The following is a 22271-nucleotide window of genomic DNA, read 5'->3' as shown; positions in this document are numbered from 1 at the left end:
GCCCTGTTCTAGTTGCTGGGGACACAACTTCAAACAAAACAGATACAAGTCCTTGCCCTCAAGGAGCTGACATTCTTTAGGTCTTTACTCAAATGGCACCTTCTCAGTGAAGTCTCTGACCACAATATCTAAAATTGCACCGTCTGTCTGGCATGGTAGTGAGCCTGTAATCTCACCTACTCCAGAGGCTGAGGCAGGAGGATAGCTTGAGGCCAGGAGTCTGAGGCTGCAGTGCACTATGATCGCACCTGTGAATAGCCACAACACTCCAGCCTGGTCAACATAGTGAAACCTTGTCTCTTAAAAAAAAAACAAAACGTAAAATTGTTCCTACACACACACACACACACACACACACACACACACACACACACACACACACACACACAGAGTCTTCATCCTTCTGTTTGCTTTATTCTTCTTAACACTCATCCCCACTTGAGTATTATTTACTTATTTATCTTCTCTGCCTCTTCCCTACCCCATCTACTCCCAGTGAACAGGTGTTCATCAGATGTTGATTAATGAATGAATAAGTAATGAATTCCCAGGTACCACTCTCTCTGAAAGATCTGGTATAGGACCTGGCACAATAAATTCACAAACAAATTGCAGCTTAGTGGATAAGAGCAAAGGGCTCTGGAGTTACATTACCCAGGTGGAAATTCCTTGTCTATTCACTTACGTGATCCTAGGCAACTTATAGAATTTATGCTTGCCTTAGTCCCTATCTGTAAAATGGGGACAATGACAGAATTGTCAGGACTAAATGAGAAAAAAGTAGGTAAAGCATTTAGCAGTATGCCTAGCACATAGTCGGTATATTGTAAATTTTATTGTGGTCCATTGTATTATTGTTAATAACTATTGGCTCCCTTCCCTTGGAGAGGATTATATAGCCCCTCTGACTGCCATGTGATTGGCAGCGCCTCCCTGTAAGTGGAGGAACTATACTTCCCTGCCCCATTGCCAGGCTTGACCATACAACTTGCATCAGCCAATAGAATGCGAGCAGCCCTATCATTGATCGTGATGGAGCAGAAGCTTTACAAGGGATTGCTGGACTGGCTGCAGTGGCTCACGCCTGTAATCCCAACACTTTGGGACGCCAAGGCGGGCAGATCACTTGAATTCAGGAGTTCGAGACCAGCCTGGCCAACATAGTAAAACCCCATCTCTACTAAAAAAAAATTAAAAATTTGCCGGGCATGGTGGCACACGACTGTAATCCCAGCTACTCAGGAGGCTGAAGCAGGAGAATCGCTTGAACTTGGGAAGCAGGGGTTGCAGTGAGCCGAGATTGCAACACTGCACTCCAGCCTGGGGATAGAGCAAGACTCCAGTTGGGATTGCTGGATGGGCTCAGCCATGAGAAAGTTATGTTTGGGGTTGCTCGTGCAGCCTGGATGCCATGGAGCAAAACCACAACCAACCATATAACATGAGTGAGAAATAAATCTTTATTGTTGTAAGTCACTGAGACTTTGGGGTTGTTTGTCACACCACCACCCACCTTACCCACCTCCAAAACAAACAATACAGTTTTATTATAAATTAAAAGGTGTTGCATAAATTGCTAGGTTATGGTGGTAGGAAGGGAGTGGGGTAGGACGGGGAGGTAGGCATGAAGGTGAGGAAAGCTCTGTATCTATTTTCAAGGCACTAACAGCTATTGGAAGGGAGAAGACATGACAACATGACTAATATAAGACAGACAGTCCTGAATGCGAGAGAGTGTGAAATTAGAGTTAGGGACAGAAAGGTAGAAGATTCTAGCTGGGGGATCAGAGGTTACCCATGGGACAGATGGCATTTAAACTAGGCCTTGAAGCTAGGGTGGCTCTGACATTTGTGGGGGCCATGATAAGGGTACAAATGGAGACTCCATCCCCGTCCCCGTTCTTTTCCCACCCGCTAGCTCTGTCTTTTTCTGTGAAGGGCCTTGTGAAAATGATGCGAACTCCCAGCCCACATGGACCTAGGGAATAGCCCTATCCAGGCCCTGGAAAAGGGTTCATGGTCATTTGAACAGAAATTCAGGGGTCCCAGGTTCCCAGAATATGTTCTAGAAGGTGGGACATAGGAGTTGGGTGAGCACTGGAGGAGGGCCAGAGAGGGGCCATCTAAAAGCACAGTGTCCAGGGCAGGGGCTCTGACTGCTGGGTGCCTGGTGGAAGGGTGGTAAAGACTGGGTAGGAATTATAATACAAGTGCAAGGGTGGAGGAGAAGGCAGCCCAGACAAATACAACTGTGTGCTTTGAACATGGGAATAGTATGTTTAGTCACAGGTCGCAAGACTCATTCTGGTGGCAGTATAGAGGAGGGATTGGAGGGTGGATTGGGGAAAATTAGTTGGTAAAAAGGGATCTTTAGAAACATAACCTAAGGCCAGGTGCGGTGGCTCATGCTTGTAATCTCAGCACTTTGGGAGGCCGAGGTGGGTGGATCACCTGAGGTCAGGGGCTTGAGACCAACCTGGCCAACATGGTGAAACCCCATCTCTACTAAAAAATACAAAAAGGAGCCAGGTGTGGTGGCACACACCTGTAATTCCAGCTACTTGGGAGGTTGAGGCATGAGAATCGCTTCGCTTGAGGCAGAGGTTGCAGTGAGCCAAGATCATGCCACTGCACTCCAACCTGGGCAACAGAGACTCCATCTAGAAAAACAAACAACTACAAAAACTAATATTTGCAGTAAGCTTCTCTGATTTGCTCCTCTTTCTGCTCCTCTGTTCTCCCCATATGGCAATTATAATACAGCAAATGTTACATTTTGAAGCAATAACCTGTATTAATCTTCACCTCAGCCAAAAACTGTAAGGTGATATATTTTTTTTGAATGGCATATTTTACAGCTGAGAAAAAGAACTGTGGTAACAGGGTAGCAAGATTGGAAATGGATGATGCTAAACGAAACAATAAGCTGTCAAATAGGATCTGTGTGCGAGTGGACAAGGACTCAGAGAAAGGACAAGGGCTACAGAGAAAGGAGCCCGATTGTGTTGACATCCTGGGACCAGGGTTGGTGGTTTTTTCTTTTCAAAACGTTCTTAAATGTTATTGTTGGTTTTATACTTTCAGAAGCAGGGGAAACAATCTTTGGCGCATCATTTCACTAGCAGTGATCCTTCAGAGTGATGGGTCCTCTCCCATGCCAGTCTCCCAATGTAGAGAATTTCGGGGCTAGGACCTGCAGGGGAAGGGGTTGAAGTAGGAATTTACATAAGCCGATTATTGGGGGATTAGATTTGGGCAGCTAAACGCCTCTGTGTGCTTGAGCTAAAACCCTTACTATTCATGGCTCTCACCGCCCCCTGGAGAGACTGCACCTGCGAGCTCCTGGGGAGGAAACAGAGGGCTGGGGAGGGAAGGGCAGGTCACTAGGAGAGCTTGGGCACTGTCAGGCTTTCTGGTTCTCCTGGTTTAATTGATCTGTCTGGATTAGCCTGTGAATACTGGCCTTCTAGTCCTGTATGCAGGGGTTGTCAGTTTCAGGAAAGACCAAACCTGGGATTTTTGTTTTTTATTTTATTCATAAAAGTAGAGACGGGATCTCGCCATCTTGCCCAAGCTGATCTTGAACTCTTGGGGTCAAACAATCCTCCGGACTTGGCTTCCCAAAGTGTTGGGATTACAGGAGTCAGCCACCGCCATGGCCCAAACCTGGGATTTTTGGAAGGGATTTCTGCCAGGCCAAGTGGGTGTGGGCCAAGATTGTTTTGGCTGGAGGTCAAGCATCAGCCTTAGCCACTCTTAAAACTCTCTTCTTCCCTCCTCCATTCTTAGCCCCTTTACCAATCTCCAATTCTATGTATCGAGGCCCCTATTCATCCATCCATCTCTCCATTTATCCAGTCATTTATTCATCACTTCTTCCATCCACCATTAATTTATTAAACAGATGAGTTAGCTGGTTCTTGATATTTAATACAATTTACTAGTAAATCCTTCTAGGTAGGTTTTGTTCCTTCACCTGTTCTCTCTCTCCTTAATGTTGGTACTTTGACATATAAATTTGGACCTTTTCAGATTCATTAGTAGAGTGTTATATACAGTTATTCAGTTACTTTTTAACATCTCTGTATTTTTTAATCCCCTTTCTCATGTGCCTCATGTTATGTGTTTATGATTTCTCTCTCTCTCTTCTTGATCAGTGTTGCAAAAGTCTGTTCATTTTATTGCACCTAAAAAAACTAGCTCTGGGATTCGCTTATCATTTTTATGATTTTCAAATACATTTTCTACTATATCTTTATTAAATCTGTTCTTTTGTTTACATTTATTTCCTCTCCACTCTATCACTCTTGGATTGAATGCTTATTTATTTTTACTCTTTCTTGTTTAGTAAGAAAAGCACTCCAGGCTGTGAACTTTCTTCTGATAGACCTTTGGGGATATCCTGTTTCCATTTGTAGTATCATTGTCATTGGTTTCTAATGTCTGTTGCTTATTTTTCTTTTATAAAGTGTTTTTAAATTTTCTTGTTGTTGTATTTTTTTGGCAACCATTTGCTATTAGTTTCTAATTTTATTGCAGTATAGTGAAATATATGCCCTGTATGTTTTTTGCTTTGGGATATTTATTGAGAATTTTCTCTTTGATAAAACATATATTCAACTTTTATAAATGTTTCACAGGTACTAGAAAAGGAGGTATATTCTCTGTTCGAATGGTAAAATGTCTTTTTACACATCCATTAAATAAATCTATATTCTTGGAAGTTTTGGTCTATTTGATCTATTCAAGAGAGCACTGTGTGAAAATCTCCCTTTACTATTTTGTTTCTGTTCTTTTTGTTTTTCTGGGAGTGTTTGCTTTAGATCTTTACATTTTTTGCTGCATTGCTTTTGAAGCATAAAGACTCAAGGAAGTTTTTTTATTGACTTAGAGGATTGTAGCCTATATCAATATAAAATATCTTGCTTTTTGCCATGAATTTCTTTTTATTATATTAATATTACAACCCCTGCTTTTAAATTTGCATTTTCCAAATTAAACTGTGCCCATTCTTTATACTTAATTTGTGGTGCGTGGGAGTGACTCTTCGTCATAAGAAACTCTTTTTGATAAATTTCAATTATTTTAAATCTCTCTTTTTTTTCTTTAAAGGAGACCCCAGCTTCATGTTGAATTCTTCAGAACAAATCTCATTCTAGTTTACTTGCTACATTATAAACTTCATGAGGACAAAGACTTAGTTTCCTTCATCACTAGACCCCAGGAATTGTGCTCACTGCTCATAAAAGCTGCTTGATCAGATATTTGTTGAATGAATGCAAGAAAGCTCTTATTTCTTCAGACAGCTGCCTCCAGCCTGCCCTGCTTTCTGTCAGCAGACACATAGCTTGCTTCTGTAAGGTAAATGTTTCCAAGGCCATAGAATGGTTTTTTTTTTTTAGACGGAGTCTCACTCTGTCACCCAGGTTGGAGTGCAGTGGTGCGATCTTGGCTCACTGCAAGCTCCACCTCCCAGGTTCACGCCATTCTCCTGCCTCAGCCTCCTGAGTAGCTGGGACTACAGGCGCCCGCCACCACACCCAGCTAATTTTTTGTATTTTTAGTAGAGACGGGGTTTCACCGTGTTAGTCAGGATGGTCTCGATCTCCTGACCTCGTGATCTGCCCGCCTCAGCCTCCCAAAGTGCTGGGATTACAGGTGTGAGCCACCGCGCCCAACCTGGTTGTTTTTTAAGAAGGAGAGAATATTCTGTCTGCTACATGGAGAGGGGCAAGAGAAGAGGTGGGGTGGGGGGACTAGTTAGGATGCCGTGAAAGCAATGCAGGCGAGAGGAGATGATGGCTTGACCTGAGGAGGGGGTTGACATTAAGCATCAACTCTGGTCCAGGAACTTAATCCTCTGCCCCAATTATTCAACCTTAAGTGCTAAGTGTCATGCTAGGCATTTCACCAAGGTTTTCTTATTCAATATGAACAATTATAAATATTAATTATAAAGTTACATAACAAGTTATCCTAAACAAAAAATTTATTTCTCCCAAAGAAGTCAAATACTAAAACATATACTTAAAGAAACAAGCATATGGCTGACTCAGTTTTACTGGCGGTTTTTAGACAGGCATCTTTCCAGAGCCTGCAGAAGCTGCAGATTCTCATGGATGTTCATACTACTCCATTCACAGGGCCCACAGAGCAACTTAGTGAACAGCTCACATCCTCCCAGGCTCTTCCTGCCTCCCTCATTCCAACCTCCCTCAACTAAGAAAATTATCAAGCAAGTAGCAGCAGGTGAAAGCAGGTGGCACAGGAAACCAGGGCACCTGGAAGGGGGAAACGCACTGATGTGGCCCACATCTCTGCCTGAGCAGTGGGCAATGCACCTGCAGGGTGAGACCTTTAGGAGAGATGCTAGACTCTGTGGACCAGAGTCTCTGATATACACTGGTTTTGTGGCCCTGGACAGGTAGTGGTATCCTGCTAAGCCTGTTTCCAATAACGTGGGAATAATAAATACTCATTGATTGGCCATGGACTGAGATAAGATATTGAAAAATGCCAAATAGCAGGCAGTTTAGTGTGGCAGCTAAGAGAAGACCTTTGACTTGGCTTTGGAGGCAGACTGGCTGGTGTTTGCATCCTTGCTTTGATGCTATTATAGCTGTCATCCTGAGCAAGTTACTTAACTTATCCCAGACTCAGTTTTCTCAGCTATAACTCAGAAATATCATCTCATGGGTTATTGTGAAGATTCAGTGAGCTAATGTATAAAAAGTTAGTGCTTTGGAATAAATACTAAAAAATGGTGCTAAGTCATCTAATGAAACCAAAGTTACTCAATACAGAGATTTCATTTTATTTTTACTACCAAAAAACTCTGTCTGAAAGCTTGATGGTGAACCTAAACACATGACTCTAATTTCTGCCAAAGGGCACTTTCAGTTTTCTCCTGCCCAATCCAGCATTCTGGCTCCCACCTCTCTCCTTCAAGTTACTTACTTTCTGTGCTGCTAAGAAGCTTTTATTTTTTTCTAATATTTGAAACAGAGCCCAGGACTGGATGAGGGAGAAGCCAGAGGGGAAAGAAAAACTTCTCTTGAGCATCAGGCCTTTCTCTTACATTTAACTTCCACCCTCCAGCACCCCAAACCCAGGACCCCTTGGTAACACCCACACACCCACATTTTATCTCCAAGACACCTGGCGTTAAAGCCGTGAGGGTATTTCTGTCCAGAGCAAATGTTGACTATTGCAGCATAAAGCGGTGCACACAACTACTTCAAGTGAGCTTCCCATAGTTACCAATTAGAGGGACATACAGCCCTGGGTGTGCCCAGCTGTCGACCTCTCAAGACCAGGCTGGCTTGGCCTTGACTCCGTAGGCCTGGAGCTGCGAGTGCTTCTGTTTTCAGCCAATAAACCCAAACGCAGTGGGGAAAGCGAGGGGGTGTTGGGGTGGGCAGGACCAGGTACTGGAGAAAGGAAAGGGGTGGATGGAATTCCCCTTTCCTTCTTTATTCTCTGGTCTTTGTGTAAGGGACATGACTCATCGATGGGTCTCCTAGATGAGGATTTAGATGCTCTGTGGACAGCAGATAAGAGTGCAGCCTACTTGCAGAAAGTAAATTCATTGAATACTCCCCATAAAGTCAATACTGTCAGGCTTATCAGCTGTCCTCATTTCCCACTCTGCTCCCTGGGGACCAGACTTGAAATAAAAGGCCCCAGCTCCAGGCGCTTAGAGTGAAGGTGCAGGGCTGAGCTGGGGAGGGCTCTGCCTCCTAGGCTGCTTTTCAGGCAAGCGGGGGAAATCTGCCAGGTCAAGCTGCCCAGAGCCCTCAGCTTCCCAGCCTGACAAATCCCAAACCAAATACACACACCCGGGGGATGAGGGAAGCATCCCCTTACTCCTCAAATCCAGCAGATGTTTCCAGGAGGCCCCACTGTGCTTACGAAAATTAGAGGATGTCACCTCAAATGCAACCAATAAAAAAACACACAGAGGAAACCTTAATTTCCCACAACTGTTGTTACCTTTGCTTTTCATAACAGATACTTCTGCACTACCCAGGAGCACATGCATCTTTTTAGCTGGCGGGGATATGGTTTCTTTACACACTGCCTGAACTAACTAGGTTACCAGCTGGGGTTTCAGATCTGTTTCTGAGACTTACACTGTAGCTGATGCAGACTGGTTTAATAAGATACAACCTGTGACGGGCTCCCCTCCCACTCATTGTCCCTGTGCTCTCTGCTGGGATTATAGGCTTGCCCAGGCCTCGTCAGCCAGCGGTCCCTGCCTGAGCTGTCTTATCCAGGCAGCAGAATCTGTCTGGGTGGAAACGAGGAAGAGTGAAGACAAGATGGCCTTGTTTTTATTATGGTCCAGAAAGCCACTGGAGTCCCAAGCCTTCTCGCAGAGGTAAATGTAGGGTAGAAGGTCAGTTGTTAGCACAAACTACTCTCCTAGTACAACTAGAGCAATTACTTTTTACGCCTTGGAGCCCATAGTCTCCAGAGGTGAACAGCCAAAAGGGAGATGAGGACTAAGTTAAGACCCAGAATTTAAAATCCTCACTAAGCTTATCTCCCTTCCTGGCTTCTGTTCTCCCTAGCTTTCAGTTATGCCCTGTGGCATCATCATGTGAAAAGTCTATCCTGTCCTAGTTTCTAACTGAAGCGACAGGTATAGAAATGGCTCCAGCCTCTTTCCCACATCCCTCACATTGCCTGTATTGTGGTGCCCAGGTCTAGCACTGACCATTGGTCTCCATTCCTCTGCTGTCTTCCAAAAATTGCCCTCATGTCTTCTCCACAGCCTAGAATCTCACTGGCTCTCCTGGCCCAATTCATCAAACTGAGCTTTTGTCATGGCTCTCAAAGGCCTATTCTAATTCCCTGGAACCCTCTGGATAAGACCCTGCCTTGTCCTATCACACTCCCTTTCTGTGGCTTGCAATGCTGCTCTTGAGCTCCACTTCCCAGACCATCTCCAAACTGTCCCCTGCTCACTTGGTCTCAAGCGCTTCCTGACTCTGGACTGCTTGTGCCCATGTCTAGCACTGACTGAGAATTCCTAGGAGTGACCTTACTTAAACCACTAGGGTCCTATGCCCATCTGGCTAAGTTTCTATCCTCTGTCCCTGCAACTATCAGGGTTCTAGGGTCTCTAGGATCAGTCTCGGTGAATCTGAATTCTCCTAAATCCCTGCTCTATCCTTGAAGGGGTTTCCTGAATGTTTGTCGAACCTCACCCTTAGGACAGATCCGGTGAGTAGTAACCAGGCCAGAAGTGTTTATTGAAGGCATGATGCTCCTATTCAAAACTTTTCTCTCTCATATCCAAACTTCATAGCAGAATATTCAGTCCCCTCATTTCCTACAGTCTGTTCCTTGCCCACTTTTCCAGTTGTATCTTTCACTATTTATCCATATGGCAGATGGTCTTATTCACTGTCCCATAAAGCATATTCTGTGAATTTACTGACTCCTCTTATTCACAAATGTTTTCTTTCTTCATTTATTCAAATTTTCTGTTCTACAAGTCCTAAGACTCAGCTGAACCTCATTACCCAGTCCCTGTCCTCCTTCCTGGAGCTTTTTCTAGACTTGGGTGCTCAGATGGCCATCTACAAAGTCTAGGACTTTTGTCTCTTTGCCTAAGCCTGGTCCTTGAGACTCAATTCCATTAAGTGTTATGTTTTAACCCCACATACTCTCTCCCCAAAGAACAGGCCTTGTACCTGTGCTCTTGAGGCCAGGGTCGCTTCTTAACACCAGTGCTCAGGATAGGGCCTCTACCCAGGAGGGATCTGAAATACCAATCTTACAGAAAAATTGTGACATGAGATTATCAGGAAAATACAAGCTGATAGGATTTATGCCAAAGGCAGATGTAAAACCATGTGAACATAATATTAACAATAGTTATCATTCACTGAGCATCTACCATGTACTGTACATCTACCATGTACTGAGCAGTGTGCCAGACACTGCAGATTTCTTACAATTTCTTACAATTCTTTTAATAACCTTTAAAGGTAGGTATTAATTTAGCCCCATTAGTTGAAAAAAAAATTCAGAACTCAGAAGTTGAATAGCTAGCCCAAGATCACAAAGCTAGGCTGTGGAGGGCTCTGGATTCCAGTCGACAAATCCAAAACCCTTGCTGATCCCATAAAACCCTCTAGATCTGCAATATGCTAGCTACTAGTTTTAAATTAATTAAAATTAGAGTAAATATTTAGTTATTCAGTTACACTTGCCACATTTCAAATATTCAGTAGTCACATGTGGCTAGTGGCTACAGATACATCATTTGCAGCATCACAGCATGTTCTAGATAATTCTCTGGTCTTCCACTAAGACATGGGGAAAAAGATGGCTCCTTCCACTAAGAGGGGAAATAGATGGTAAGAGAAGACATCATCCTAAAAGGAGAGCTTTTCCCTTGTTTATGAGGTCACATGCCAGAAATTTGCTTTTTCTGCTAAGCAGGATCTGGCTGGATTAGACGGTTGCCCAGTTTGGGCTCCAAAACAAACTCTTCCACACTCCAACTATGAGACTGTCATCTTCTAAGACATCTGAAAGACATTTGGTGGTATAGCATTTTCAGAACATTGGTCACTCAATTAACTTTCCTGCAAAATTCACTAGAAAACATCCTCCAAATTATTGAGATTAACGGAAGAAAAAATTTGAATTTAGAAGTTTTAGGTTGTAAAAGCCCTACTGATAAAGTTGCAGAGAACTATGAACAATAGTACTAGCTGCTAAAGGGCTTTACTGATAAATCTAATTAAAGAAAACTCGAAGAACACAAAGGAATAATAAAGAGAAAAATCATAAAAAGAGGGTTATTAAAATGACAAAGTAAATCAACAAAGAATTGGAGGAAAGGCAAAAACAAAAACCTAAAAACCTGTCTTCCAAAAATTCAGACAAGGTTATTCCTTTTTATTATGAAGAGTGTTACCTATTACGAATGTTTGTAAAATGTTTAAGGACACTCTTTAGTAAAATCACAGTAAAAACAACGGTGCACAGTACACATTAAAAAAGAAAATCATAAAAGAAACAACTAGCAGATTTGGTGTTATCATTATTTTTAATTTTAGCCATTCTAATAGGTATGCAATGATATCTCATGTGGTTGTAATTTGCATTTCCCTGGCTAATGATGTTGAACATCTTTTTCATGTGCTTCTTAGCCATCTGTATATCCTCTTCAATGAAATGTGTCTATGTCTTTGCCCATTTTCTAATTGAATTTTTCAAAAAACTGCTGAGTGTTCAGGTTCTTTATATATTCCAGGTACTAGTCCTTTGTCAAGATACACAGTTTGCAAATATTTTCCTCCTAGTCTGTAGCTGGACTTTTCAGCCCTACATGTGGGCTTTTGCAGAGCAGCAATTTTTAATTTTGATGAAGTCCAATTTATCCATTTTTCTTTTATACATTGTGTTTTTTGTGTCAAGTCAAAGAAAGAATGCTTTGCATAGCCCTAGATCATGAAGATTTTCTCCTATTTTTTTCCCAAAAGGGTTTACAGTTTTATATTTTACATTTAAGCATGTGATCCATTTTAAGTATATTTTTGTACAAAGTGTGAGGTTCATTCAAGTTGAGTTTGTTTTTTGCCTATGAATGTCCAGTTGCTCTAGCGTCATTTGTTGAAAGGTCTATCTTGGCTGGGTGTGGAGGCTCATGCCTGCAATCTCAGCACTTTGGGAGGCCAAGGTGGAGGATAGCTTGGGGCCAGGAGTTTGAGAGCAGCCTAGGCAACATAATGAGACTCCGTGTCAACAACAAAAATAAAATAATAGCTGGGTGTGGTGGCATACACCTGTAGTCCTAGCTACTTGGGAGGCTGAAGCGGGAGGACTGCTTGAGCCCACGGAGCTCGAGGTGATAGTGAACAATGATTGTGCCACAGCACTCCAGCCTGGGTGACACAGTGAGACCCTGTCTATAAAAGAAAAAATTTTAAAAAAAGACTGTCTTTCCTCCACTGAATTGCTTTTGCACTTTTGTAAAAAATCAGTTGGACATACTCATATGGGTCAATTTCTGGTTTATTTTGTTTCACTGATCTATGTGCGTATCCTTTTACCAATACCATACTGTCTTGACTACTGCATTAGACTGCTAGGGCTGCCATAACAAAGTACCACAGCTGAGTGGTTTCAACAATAGAAATCTATTTTCTCACAGTTCAGGAAACTAGAAGTCCAAGGCTAAGGTGCTGGCAGGGCTGGTTTCTTCTGAGGGATCCTCTCCTTGGCTTGTAGGTGACCATCTTCTCTCTATGTCTCTACGTGGTCCTCCTTCTGTGCCTCTCCTTGTCCTAAGCTCTTCTAAGGACTGTAGTCACCAGTGAATTGGGAATCACCCATATGACCTCATTTTACCTTAATTAGCTGTTTAAAGGCTCTATCTTCAAACACAGTCACATTCTGAGATACTAGGGGTCAGGACTGAAACATATGAATTTTGAGGGATATAAGGGAACACAATTCAGCCCATAACAATTACTATAGCTATATAATAAACCTTAATATTGGGTAGAGTGATCCTTCTCACTTTCAGTATCAGAGGCTGGTTTTAAGTCATAATCAAAAAAAAAAATTTTTTTTTCAGATCAACAGTTAAGTAGAATTGGCAGAGTGAGTGGCCACTGGATTTCAAGTCAGAAAACAAGGATTTAAGATCTGTGTTACCTCTAAATTGCAGCTTCCTCATCTGCAAAACAAGGGGTAATAACATCTACCTTATAAGATCAGATGTGGTATCTATTGAAGTGCAAGAATGAACTTAGGTCTTCTGATGCTAAATCTTTCTGCTACTTTTTCCTTATAAAGATTACTTGAGATATTCTAGAGAAATAAACTTATCACATACATTTTAAAATAAGTTTGTCTATGTCTATTAAAAACCTTGCTGAGATTTTGATAGGAATTGCATTAAACCTATTGATCAAGTTGAGTAGAACTGACATCTTTACTGTGTTGTTTTCCAATCCATGAACATGGTATGCATCTCCATTTATTGAGGTCTTTGATTTCATCAGCATTTTTAACGTACAAATCTTGTATATAATTTGTTAATTTTATACCTAAGTACTTCATTTTCTTCAGGGTGACTTTAAATAGTACTGTGTTTTTGTTCTCATGTTTGCTGTTAGAATATAGAAATGCAATTGATTTGGGGGTATTGGTCTTGATCTTGTATACTGTGACTGCACTAAAACTCACTTATTAGCTCCAGGTGTTTGCTTGTTTTAAAGTACATTCCTTGGTATTATCTATGTAAACAATCATGTCATCTGCAAATGAAAAGTTTTTAAAAATTTCTTTCCAATCTGCATGTTTTTATTTATTTATTTATTTATTTTTTGCCTTACTGCAGTGACTAGCACTTCTAGTATTAGGCTGAATAAGAGTGATGAAAGCAGACATCCTTGCCTTGTTCCTAATCTTAGAGGAAAAACATTCAGTTTTTTGCTATTAAAACATACAGGTTTTTGTTTGTTGGTTTTAGATGTTCATCAAGTTGAGGTAATTATCTTCTATTTTTAACTTACTGAGTTTTTCTCATGAATGAGGGTTAGATTTTGTCAGACTCTTTTTGTGTCTATTGATATGATTTTCTTTACTTTGTTGATATGGTGCATTACATTGACTGTTTTAAGGCTGAACTAGCCATGTACACCTGAAATGAATCCTACTGGTCGTGGCACTGTTGGATTCAGACAAACTAGAACTTTTTACTCCATGTCCTGTGTTATTTCCACTCCACCACAGTTACTTTTAACAATTTCGACATCAGCTCAAAGCCTATAAAAGACCTTTCTAGTTCCTTCTCCCTGAAATATGTTATGATTCCCCATGGTGGCTGTTTCCTCTTACTACAACAAGCTAATAAACCTAACTTTGTTTGATTACAGGTGTGTTCCTGGTGGTCTTTGGCTGGCGGGTTTTATCTCTGAGAACTTTTGGATACCCAGGTATATGTGTGCAGACTACTAGGGTCCCCATAGTTGAATTTTAGAAATACTGTACTGGTGGCAAGATTACTATTTTATCAGATTGTTTATGAATGTTAGTGTCTGTTATTTCTACTGCAAGTCTCAAAAATAAATACAAGGTATCTCAAGAGATTAGAAAAATTTTATTCATCATCCCAAACTGGATTATATATTACAAATTCTGATGAAAATAATATTAAAGGTATTTTCAAGTAGTACCACAAACTATCTGTACCTGAAGATAAAACCACACAGTAAACTGGTAAGTACACATTGAATCTATTCATCTTTAAAATATCACTTTGTTTAGAAATTCATATATATGTTTTTGTAGTTATGAAGTGGGAGGGACACACAAATAGCTACATAAGATTTTCATTTAACAAACATATGAACTATTCCCCATGCTTTGAATGAATCATCAGAAGGCTGTAAAAACCTGTTATTTTTTTCAAAGGTGCATGAAACAATATTTCATTTCCAATAGCAAAAATACAATACTTCTAATTTTCCTTATACTCTCTTTCAACCCTACTGTGAGAGCTGCTTATAATTATATAGCAGCTGTTGTTAATGGGTCCCTACAAAATCTCTGTATTAGGTTGGGTTAGAAGGTGCCAGGGGGTATTCTAGGGTAGAAGTTTTGATAGTACGGAAGCAGAGATTTCTTTCTTTCCTTTTTTTTTTTTTTTCTGAGACAGAGTCTCGCTCTATCGCCCAGGCTGAAGTGCAATGCCGCGATCTTGGCTCACTGCAGACTCTGCTTCCCGGGTTCAAGTGATTCTCCTGCCTCAGCCTCCTGAGTAGCTGGGACTATAGCGTGCGCCACCATGCCCAGCTAATTTTTTTGTATTTTTAGAGGAGACGGGGTTTCACTATGTTGGTCAGGCTGGTCTCGAACTCCTGGCCTCAAGTGATCCACCCGCCTTGGCTTCTCAAACTGCTGGTATTACAGGTGTGAGCCACTGCACCCAAAAGAAGCAGGGATTTCTTATTAGAAAATTTGTACTTGCCTCCTTTAAGCACAGGACCTATACAAAAGGTATTGCCATTGAATTAGTCTGTTTCACTTATAAACTGTAATTAGGATTTCAGTCTGATGTGAAGCAGCTTAAAATGGCATCATGCACCCTGCTGATTCTTGCCTAGTTGAGATAGAAACAGAAATTTGGGGGCAGAAAGTAGAAATGAGTATTTTCAATTCTCCTTTATTAACAATGATACGGCATTCATCAGCATAGATAATTAAATGAAATTAAGTATTCCAGATTTCTTCCCTCTCCAAATCATGGCTTATATCTAATTTCACTAACAAGGAGGTAAAGATTTATGTCTAGGAAAGGCTAGAATATTGAAAAAGAAGTCCAGGGGAGAGCAGGTACCAAATCTAGGGAAGTACAGTGAACTGCTTGGGACCAGCAAACTAGGTAGCATATGGGATAATATTAGGAGACAACTGCTTAACCAAGAAAATGAAAATACAAGTTCTATTGAGAGAAGGAGGCAAACTGGTAATGTCTCTGAATTCACAAACCATATAATTTAATTTTTAATGACTTGATACAATTTTTTTTTTCTTAAGCAAATTCAGTCATGCAACCTTTTGAGTAAAGGAATATGTTCTGACCCATGGTTTCTAGAATTCCATTTGAAGATTAGAAAAGAAACATGGAACTAGAAAACTGCACATTTCTTGAGTACGTACTTAATCCTAGGCCTGAGGCTAAGAACTGTATACTTCATTTAATCCCCCTAAAAACCCTTAGAAGTATGTATCATTTCCCCAGTTCACTAATGTGGAAATTGAGACTGAAAGGGCCCCCACCATAAATCCCACATGATTAAGCTGAAATTCAAATTCAGGCCTAACTCAAAAGCTTGTGGTCTTTTTATGGCAACACATTGCCTTCCCTAAGTGAGATGTTAGAGGTGATCTAGCCCAGGTCTTAATGATAGTGGAAGACAAGGAGGAAAGAGGGAACGTTGCTGGGATTTTTCTTGAGAAATTCTCTTGACTGGTCAGTAACTGAAGTTTTTCCAGGCATTAAAGCTATTACAACTAATAATTACCTGTTAGAAGATGGGAATGTGGCACTTTCTTGACTAGGTTTTGAGGGAATATTTCTCCTAAGGATTTATAACATTTAGGATTTAAAAAACTGTTCACTTTCCAGAAGGTGAAACTAGGGGGGAAACTTAGAAAAATATGTAGCCATAAGTTTGGGTGAGATTTTAGACTGAAGTGTGGAAGCTCATTCCAAATGTGTTTTCCAGATTTAGCTCTGGTACCCAATGTATAAATTCCTGCTTACCTATGTAATATCCTGCCTATCTATGTGCCATTTGAAGTACTGTAGTCGTGTAAGAATAAAAACAATGGCTTGAGGTCACAAACTTAAAAAGGAATGAGTACAATCTATTCTTAACTACCTGCATTTATCAGAGAGTATCAATATAAATAATTAAAAGTAGTTTAAATACTAAAAACTAGATACTCTAGTCTCCTTTCCAGCCAAGCAGATAAAAAAAAAAATCTTGAAAACTGCAAAGTGACTCCAGTTACATCTATTATTCTTTTTTGTGAATGAGACCACTACTACCAGGGAAAGTTCCCTTAGGAAGGAAAGAGCCTCATAAAAGGTCACTTTAGGAAGGGGAGAGACTTCAAATACAGGCATTTAGCAGGTTGGTGCTGATGGTTCCCTTGGGAAATAGAATGGTAAAGTGGCAATGGGATGCATCTTGAGCTTAGAGAATTAGGTACCAAAGGCTGATGTCTCCAGATGTGAACTATCTTATTGTCTGGAGAGAAGGCATTTTCCAGATAAAGGTATGAAGGTTGCCTAAGAATTCTGAATTCTGAACGAGAAAATACTTCCCCTTGACCTCTCTGTCGCCTTAGGTTCTCAATCTGAACAAAAAGATACTAAGTGGCAGAAATACCCTGAGACTTAGCCTCACTGAAGCACTGGATGCCTTCTCTGTTAAGCATCTCAAGCACTGTTAAAGACACTGTGTTGTGATGCGAAACAGACATTGGACTAGAAGTCACGGCAGTCTTGGGTTTTAGCCTCAGCTGTTCTTGTTCAGATCATTCCTTTCTGTGATTATTTATTTAGTTATAAAATAAGAGGGTTTAAAAAGAATATTACATTATGGTTTCTTCTAGCTTTTAAGATTCAAAAGCAGAATGATTTTTCACTTAAGTTTTAACTTGTTTTGTGGGGATACTGGCAAACATTCTGTCACCTAGTGGTCAATTTCAGGTTTTGCAGCTAGGGAATCAAAGAAATCAGCTGTCCCACCAAGCAGCTACTCTTAGGGATGCTCAATTTTAGGAACTATGGTTTTATTCCAGGGGCCAGATATCAGTAGCTGCAGCAGAGAAGAGAAGGACAAGTGCTCCCTGCTTAGAGAGGACTGGGTGACTACCTGGTTGTCCTGGTTGTCAATTAAGAGGAATCTTGCCTCTCAGGATGTCTCTGGAGACATTCATGGATGCCTAACTACCAACAAGTTGTCAACTTCCCCAGGTAAGCCAGGTAAACTAAACCTGAAAGTGGTCAGATTAGGAGAATGACTGCTAGAATACTCAAGTGAGGAAAGAAAAGTGATCCAATGAGGTACTGAAGATGGATATACCTAACCCAAGGTCTCTGGACACTCCACAGAACCCAACTGTTAAAATACATAAGCTGAAGTATGGATGAATCAGAATCAGAGGTAAGCCTGGCCTTCAGATTCTAGAAGAAGGCTTTTGTTTCCCCAAGTTAGGGTGGAACCCATGAGCTGAAGCCTGTGAAACCAGAAGACAAGAAAAGTATTTCAGCAGCCAGTGGTCTACGCAGGGAAGAATATAGAACCTGTGTCAATTGGGCCAAGATGTCTTGGATTTCAGACACTCTTAAGACTTTGTACTTCAGGAAAGGATAAAAGATTAATCTGAAAAGGAATGGGTAAGATCTCCTGGCAAAGAATGGGAGTCCCAATTGGAAATGGGGAGAAATGTGGAGTGTATGCATTTCTAAATACTGAGCACAAGCAAATGGTCCTCATCAAGTAGGGTGGATTTTGCCCAAAAATAGTATTATTATTTGTTCTATTATTTTTAAGCATGAAAAATGAATTTAGGGTCAGCTATTTAGAATTTGGGAATGCACTCTATGGGCTGATTTTCTAGCAAAGAGAAAATGGATTATGATGACGTGCGATTTTGGGACAAGTTTGCTGACAATCTTAAATGTCTCCAGAAACCACTCATGTTATTTAAGAAAGACCCAATAATTCTGCATTGAGAATGCAAATTAGGACAGAAGACTGTTGGTTATCATTTATCAAAGGTTTTCATGTTGCTTTAAAAATCTGGAATGGGTGGTTGTAAGTTACTTCCCCTAATTTGTTTTTGAAAAAGTCTACCAGCCCATTCCCTCAGACATTCAGGTTTCCATTTTTGAGACTACTATTGTTCTCTGGTGTCAGAGGAAAATCTGCCAAGCTCCAGAAAGTAGTCCTAAATAGCATAGATAAGATGTAAGATTCAGCTTCCTTTCCTAGACAAAGAGAAAAATAGCAGTGCTTATTGTGCCTACATTTTCCTTTACCTCTCACTTACAATATATCATTCAAGTGATATAAGAGAGATATGGGGTAAACAGCATCCCAGCTGACTCAGACATCTTGAGGGGAAAAGGAAACTAAAGCGTTCCAGAGTGTGTGGTACTTGATAAAGTAGAAGTCTGAGTTCTTGCCCCACCGACATTCAACAGACTGAAAAACTGGGGAGGGACACAAACTTTACAAACTCTATGATCTGGGGTAGGGTGAATAGTTGTCAAGTCCACCATTTAGCTTCCATTTTGGAGATCTGATATATTAGAAGAGGAGAAGAAACAGGTAGGTTTACATGCCATTTAAATTGGTATATAGACCATAAATTAAAGATATGAAGCTGTAATTGATAAATGAAGATAATAAAGAGTATGTTTTAAAAATTAGAGTATATTTAAAAAATTCTATTAATATTTTAGTGTCATTAAAATTGGGAGTGCACAGATTATAAATTCAGAAAATATAAAATATACATGAATTTCTCATATTTTTACCTAATAGACTGTCTGAGAATAAAATAAAAATGAGTTTTGTGAAATCATGGACTCTTTCAAGATCATGTCTAGTAACATGGTCTCACTTGAATGATTTGTCAACAAGTGCCATCAGAGGTCAGTGAAAATATTCTCACAATGGATGGAAATTTAAGCATTACACAAGCATAAAGTTTCTTCTCACTTCAAATATGAAAACAGTACATGTATAGAAATTTACTTATCCTGACAAGTAATAAGCTCTGATACAAATAAGCTCTCACCTTCCCTAAAAGAATAATGCCTTGTTCTCTAATTCAATTCCACATAAGATTAGTTGAAAAATGAACCTGATATCATCTTTTCTTGATGCCACTCAAAGTCTGATCACTGGAATATTAACTCAGACTCCACAATCTTAAAAGTAGCACTAACATACCAGCTTAAATGCCCAGAAGAGGAGTGGGTTATTCTTTTCAACTAGTATATCCTTCCTTAGCTTTGCCTGGTGAGCTCATCTTCCAGTTCAAACATTACTTCACGTTTTAAAAACCTGTACAGAACTTGAACTCTTCAAAGGGTGGGGGAGGGTTCCCTCAAAGGAAAATTGAGTTGTTTACCAAAAGGAGGAATAAAAGAAGTAGGTATTTGTCTCATTCATCTAGGCTTCTCCACTGTAACCTAGCATTGTATGTGGCACATGAAAATTCCTCAGTGCTAAGTGAGAGAATTACATCAGATGACTCTTTCTGTGTCTTCAAACTTGTCACTTTTTTTCTTTGGTTCCCACTTATGTTTGACAAATAGACATGTATTTTTTAAACAGTTATCTACCTTTTTTTCCAAAAGAGAAATTCTCCCATTTCAACCTACTATCTCAATATAACTGGATAACCTCATCCCACTCAGAAATAGGCCAGATTCCATTGGGTTGCACATTGGGAGGAGAGCGCTTCCAGTCCCAAGTCTTTACAGGAATCTTCCAGGTCTTACCATAGTTGGCTTCAATGTATTCAAGGGTTTCACAGGGTACATGGACCTTCATGTCTACAAACTCAGTCCAGCACAGTGTAAACTTCGGAAACAGGTATCTGCAGCAAAACAGAGGGATTAGACTTCAACAGTGGAAGAAGATCTAGCTAAGGAATCTAGCTGCTAGTGCATTATTGGCTGAAGGACAGTACTCTCCCATTACACAGCTTTGGGAAGAGAGTTGATATTTAATTAGTTTTGACTGTCCAGAATCCCTTTCCTCTTCTCCAATTTTCCTTTCCTGTTCCGAGCTCATAGGATTGAGGAGAGGCTGACCCCATCGCTAAGACTCAGGCCAGTAAGTTAGTGATTGAGGCAGGGATGGGAACATACCCAAGTCAGGCAAATCAAAGTCAGCCTTGGGCTTTCTGTTGGAACTGTAGAGGAAAGAAGTATCAAAGTAGAAAGCTGTCAAAAGATGGATGAAAATGATCTTTTTCTTTTCTTTCACAATCTGGATTTTCCAAGGATACAGAGTAAGCAGGACTCCAAGTTGCATTTCCAGGCTTTTCCTTTGGTTCCATAGCTTACATGATCCTACCTGTGGTTTCTGCCTTTCATCTCAAATGCTAAAGAACATCTTTAAACCAGCCCAAGGAATACTAGTTATAATGATTATAACTATATTTATTGCAGAACTAAGTCGATTAGTAGGTAAGTTTTAGAAATTAAACCAGGCCGGTCGTGGTGGCTCCTGCCTGTAATCCCAGCTCTTTGGGAGGCTGAGGCAGGTAGATCACTTGAGGCCAGAAGTTCGAGACCAGCCCGGCCAACATGACGAAACCCCATCTCTACTAAAAATACAAAGAAATTAGGTGGGTGTGGTGGCACACTCCTGTCGTCCCAGCTACTCAGGAGGCTGAGGCAGGAGAATCACTTGAACCCTGGAGGTGGAGGTTGCAGTGAGCCGAGATCACGCCACTGCACTCCAGCCTGGGTGACACAGTGAGACCCTGTCTCAAAAAAAATACAAAACAAACAGAAATTAAACCAAAACATGTTTCTTAAAGATCCTTTGGATCAAGTAAACTAAATTATGTATACTAGAAAAGAAAGCTAAAACTAGCAGGTCTGTTTAAGTTTATATTATAGCTCTGCTCTATATTCTGCATTTTTTTTCTGAGAAATGTTTCAATGTGGGAAGAACTTTCAGTAATGAGGTTTAAAGTGGCAATAGCAGAGATTACAGGAATTTAAAATATCAGAGGATTAAAGAAAGAACAGGGAAAAGCCAGATTTCAAAGTGTAATCATATTGTGGAAATGGGATCTAACTGGGATGTTCTCCAAGAAAAGGTCAGTTCTCATATATTCTGCCTTTGAATATCGTGTTTTACTACCAAATGAACATAAAGCCATACATGAAAAGGAGAGGCTGAACAAATTCTAAAGAAAGCAACAACTCCCTTTTACTCAAACCCAGTTAATGGACAATCCCAGCTGGCTACTGTGAAAAGGCGGACACGGAAAATCTCATAGCTGAGAAATAAGATACAGCTTAGCCCCACCATCTGCTGGTCCCAATTTTACTCTGCACACTCATGTTCACGGAATTGCTTATTTTGTCATCACACATAACAATCCATCACCAGCCTCCACCCTCTCTAATCAGATGCTGGTTAGCAGAATGTCCACCTGTCTTATCCTATCAAGTTGACACACTGAAGTTGAATTGAGGCAGAACTCATGGTCTATCTTGTAATACAGGCCAGGAAACTTCTCTAAGTATTATCCTTTGTGGTCTCATCAAAAAGCTGAAAGAGGGAAAAATAATAATAGATACAGGATAGATAAGGTGAAAGGGAATACTACAGATTTTACAAAAGCAATGTTTTGAACAATGAAGAATTTATGAGCAAAGCCAAAACATTTTAGATATATAAATAATGTGAAAATAATTTGAAGACAATTTAACTCAAATGTTAATTTTTGTACTTAAACAGAAACCTCTCTAAACTCTTTGTGGTTTCCTTTTCCCCAATTATTTTTCAATCCATTCAGCAAAAAGAAAACCCCAGCTTCCTAAGAGGAAAGATAAATAAACAATAAAATGTAAAAACTGATTATAAAATAGGATTGTAGGGAGGAAGTGAAGGAGAGTGAATGACACAGAACAGCACATGCCATGTACTCTGTCCAGGCTACCAGTAAATAATGACTAAGACTAAAAT

At 40.4% G+C, this 22271-nt stretch overlaps 1 protein-coding gene across 12 annotated transcripts in view; it reads right to left on the bottom strand.

Moving 5' to 3' along the window:
* Window positions 1-1443: 1443 nt before the first annotated feature.
* FKTN (fukutin) overlaps window positions 1444-22271 on the bottom strand; it is a 92436-nt gene continuing 71608 nt past the window's right edge. For 6 of the 12 annotated variants that reach the window (XM_063696641.1, XM_055350379.2, XM_063696640.1 and 3 more), the window contains 2 exons: window positions 20063-20160; window positions 9465-9783 (listed from right to left, as the gene is read on the bottom strand). In XM_063696641.1, the coding sequence (XP_063552711.1) occupies window positions 9647-9783; window positions 20063-20160 (235 nt within the window). In that variant the 3' untranslated portion in view covers window positions 9465-9646. Of the gene's footprint in view, window positions 3194-9464; window positions 9784-14112; window positions 20161-22271 lie in introns of those variants that run through there. The other 6 variants (XM_063696644.1, XM_063696639.1, XM_055350381.2 and 3 more) reach the window with 4 other exon arrangements.

The sequence above is a fragment of the Gorilla gorilla genome, chromosome 13, assembly GCF_029281585.2.
Source record: "Gorilla gorilla gorilla isolate KB3781 chromosome 13, NHGRI_mGorGor1-v2.1_pri, whole genome shotgun sequence".
Classification (NCBI taxonomy): Eukaryota; Metazoa; Chordata; class Mammalia; order Primates; family Hominidae; genus Gorilla; species Gorilla gorilla.
This window is presented reverse-complemented; position numbering and strand designations above follow the sequence as displayed.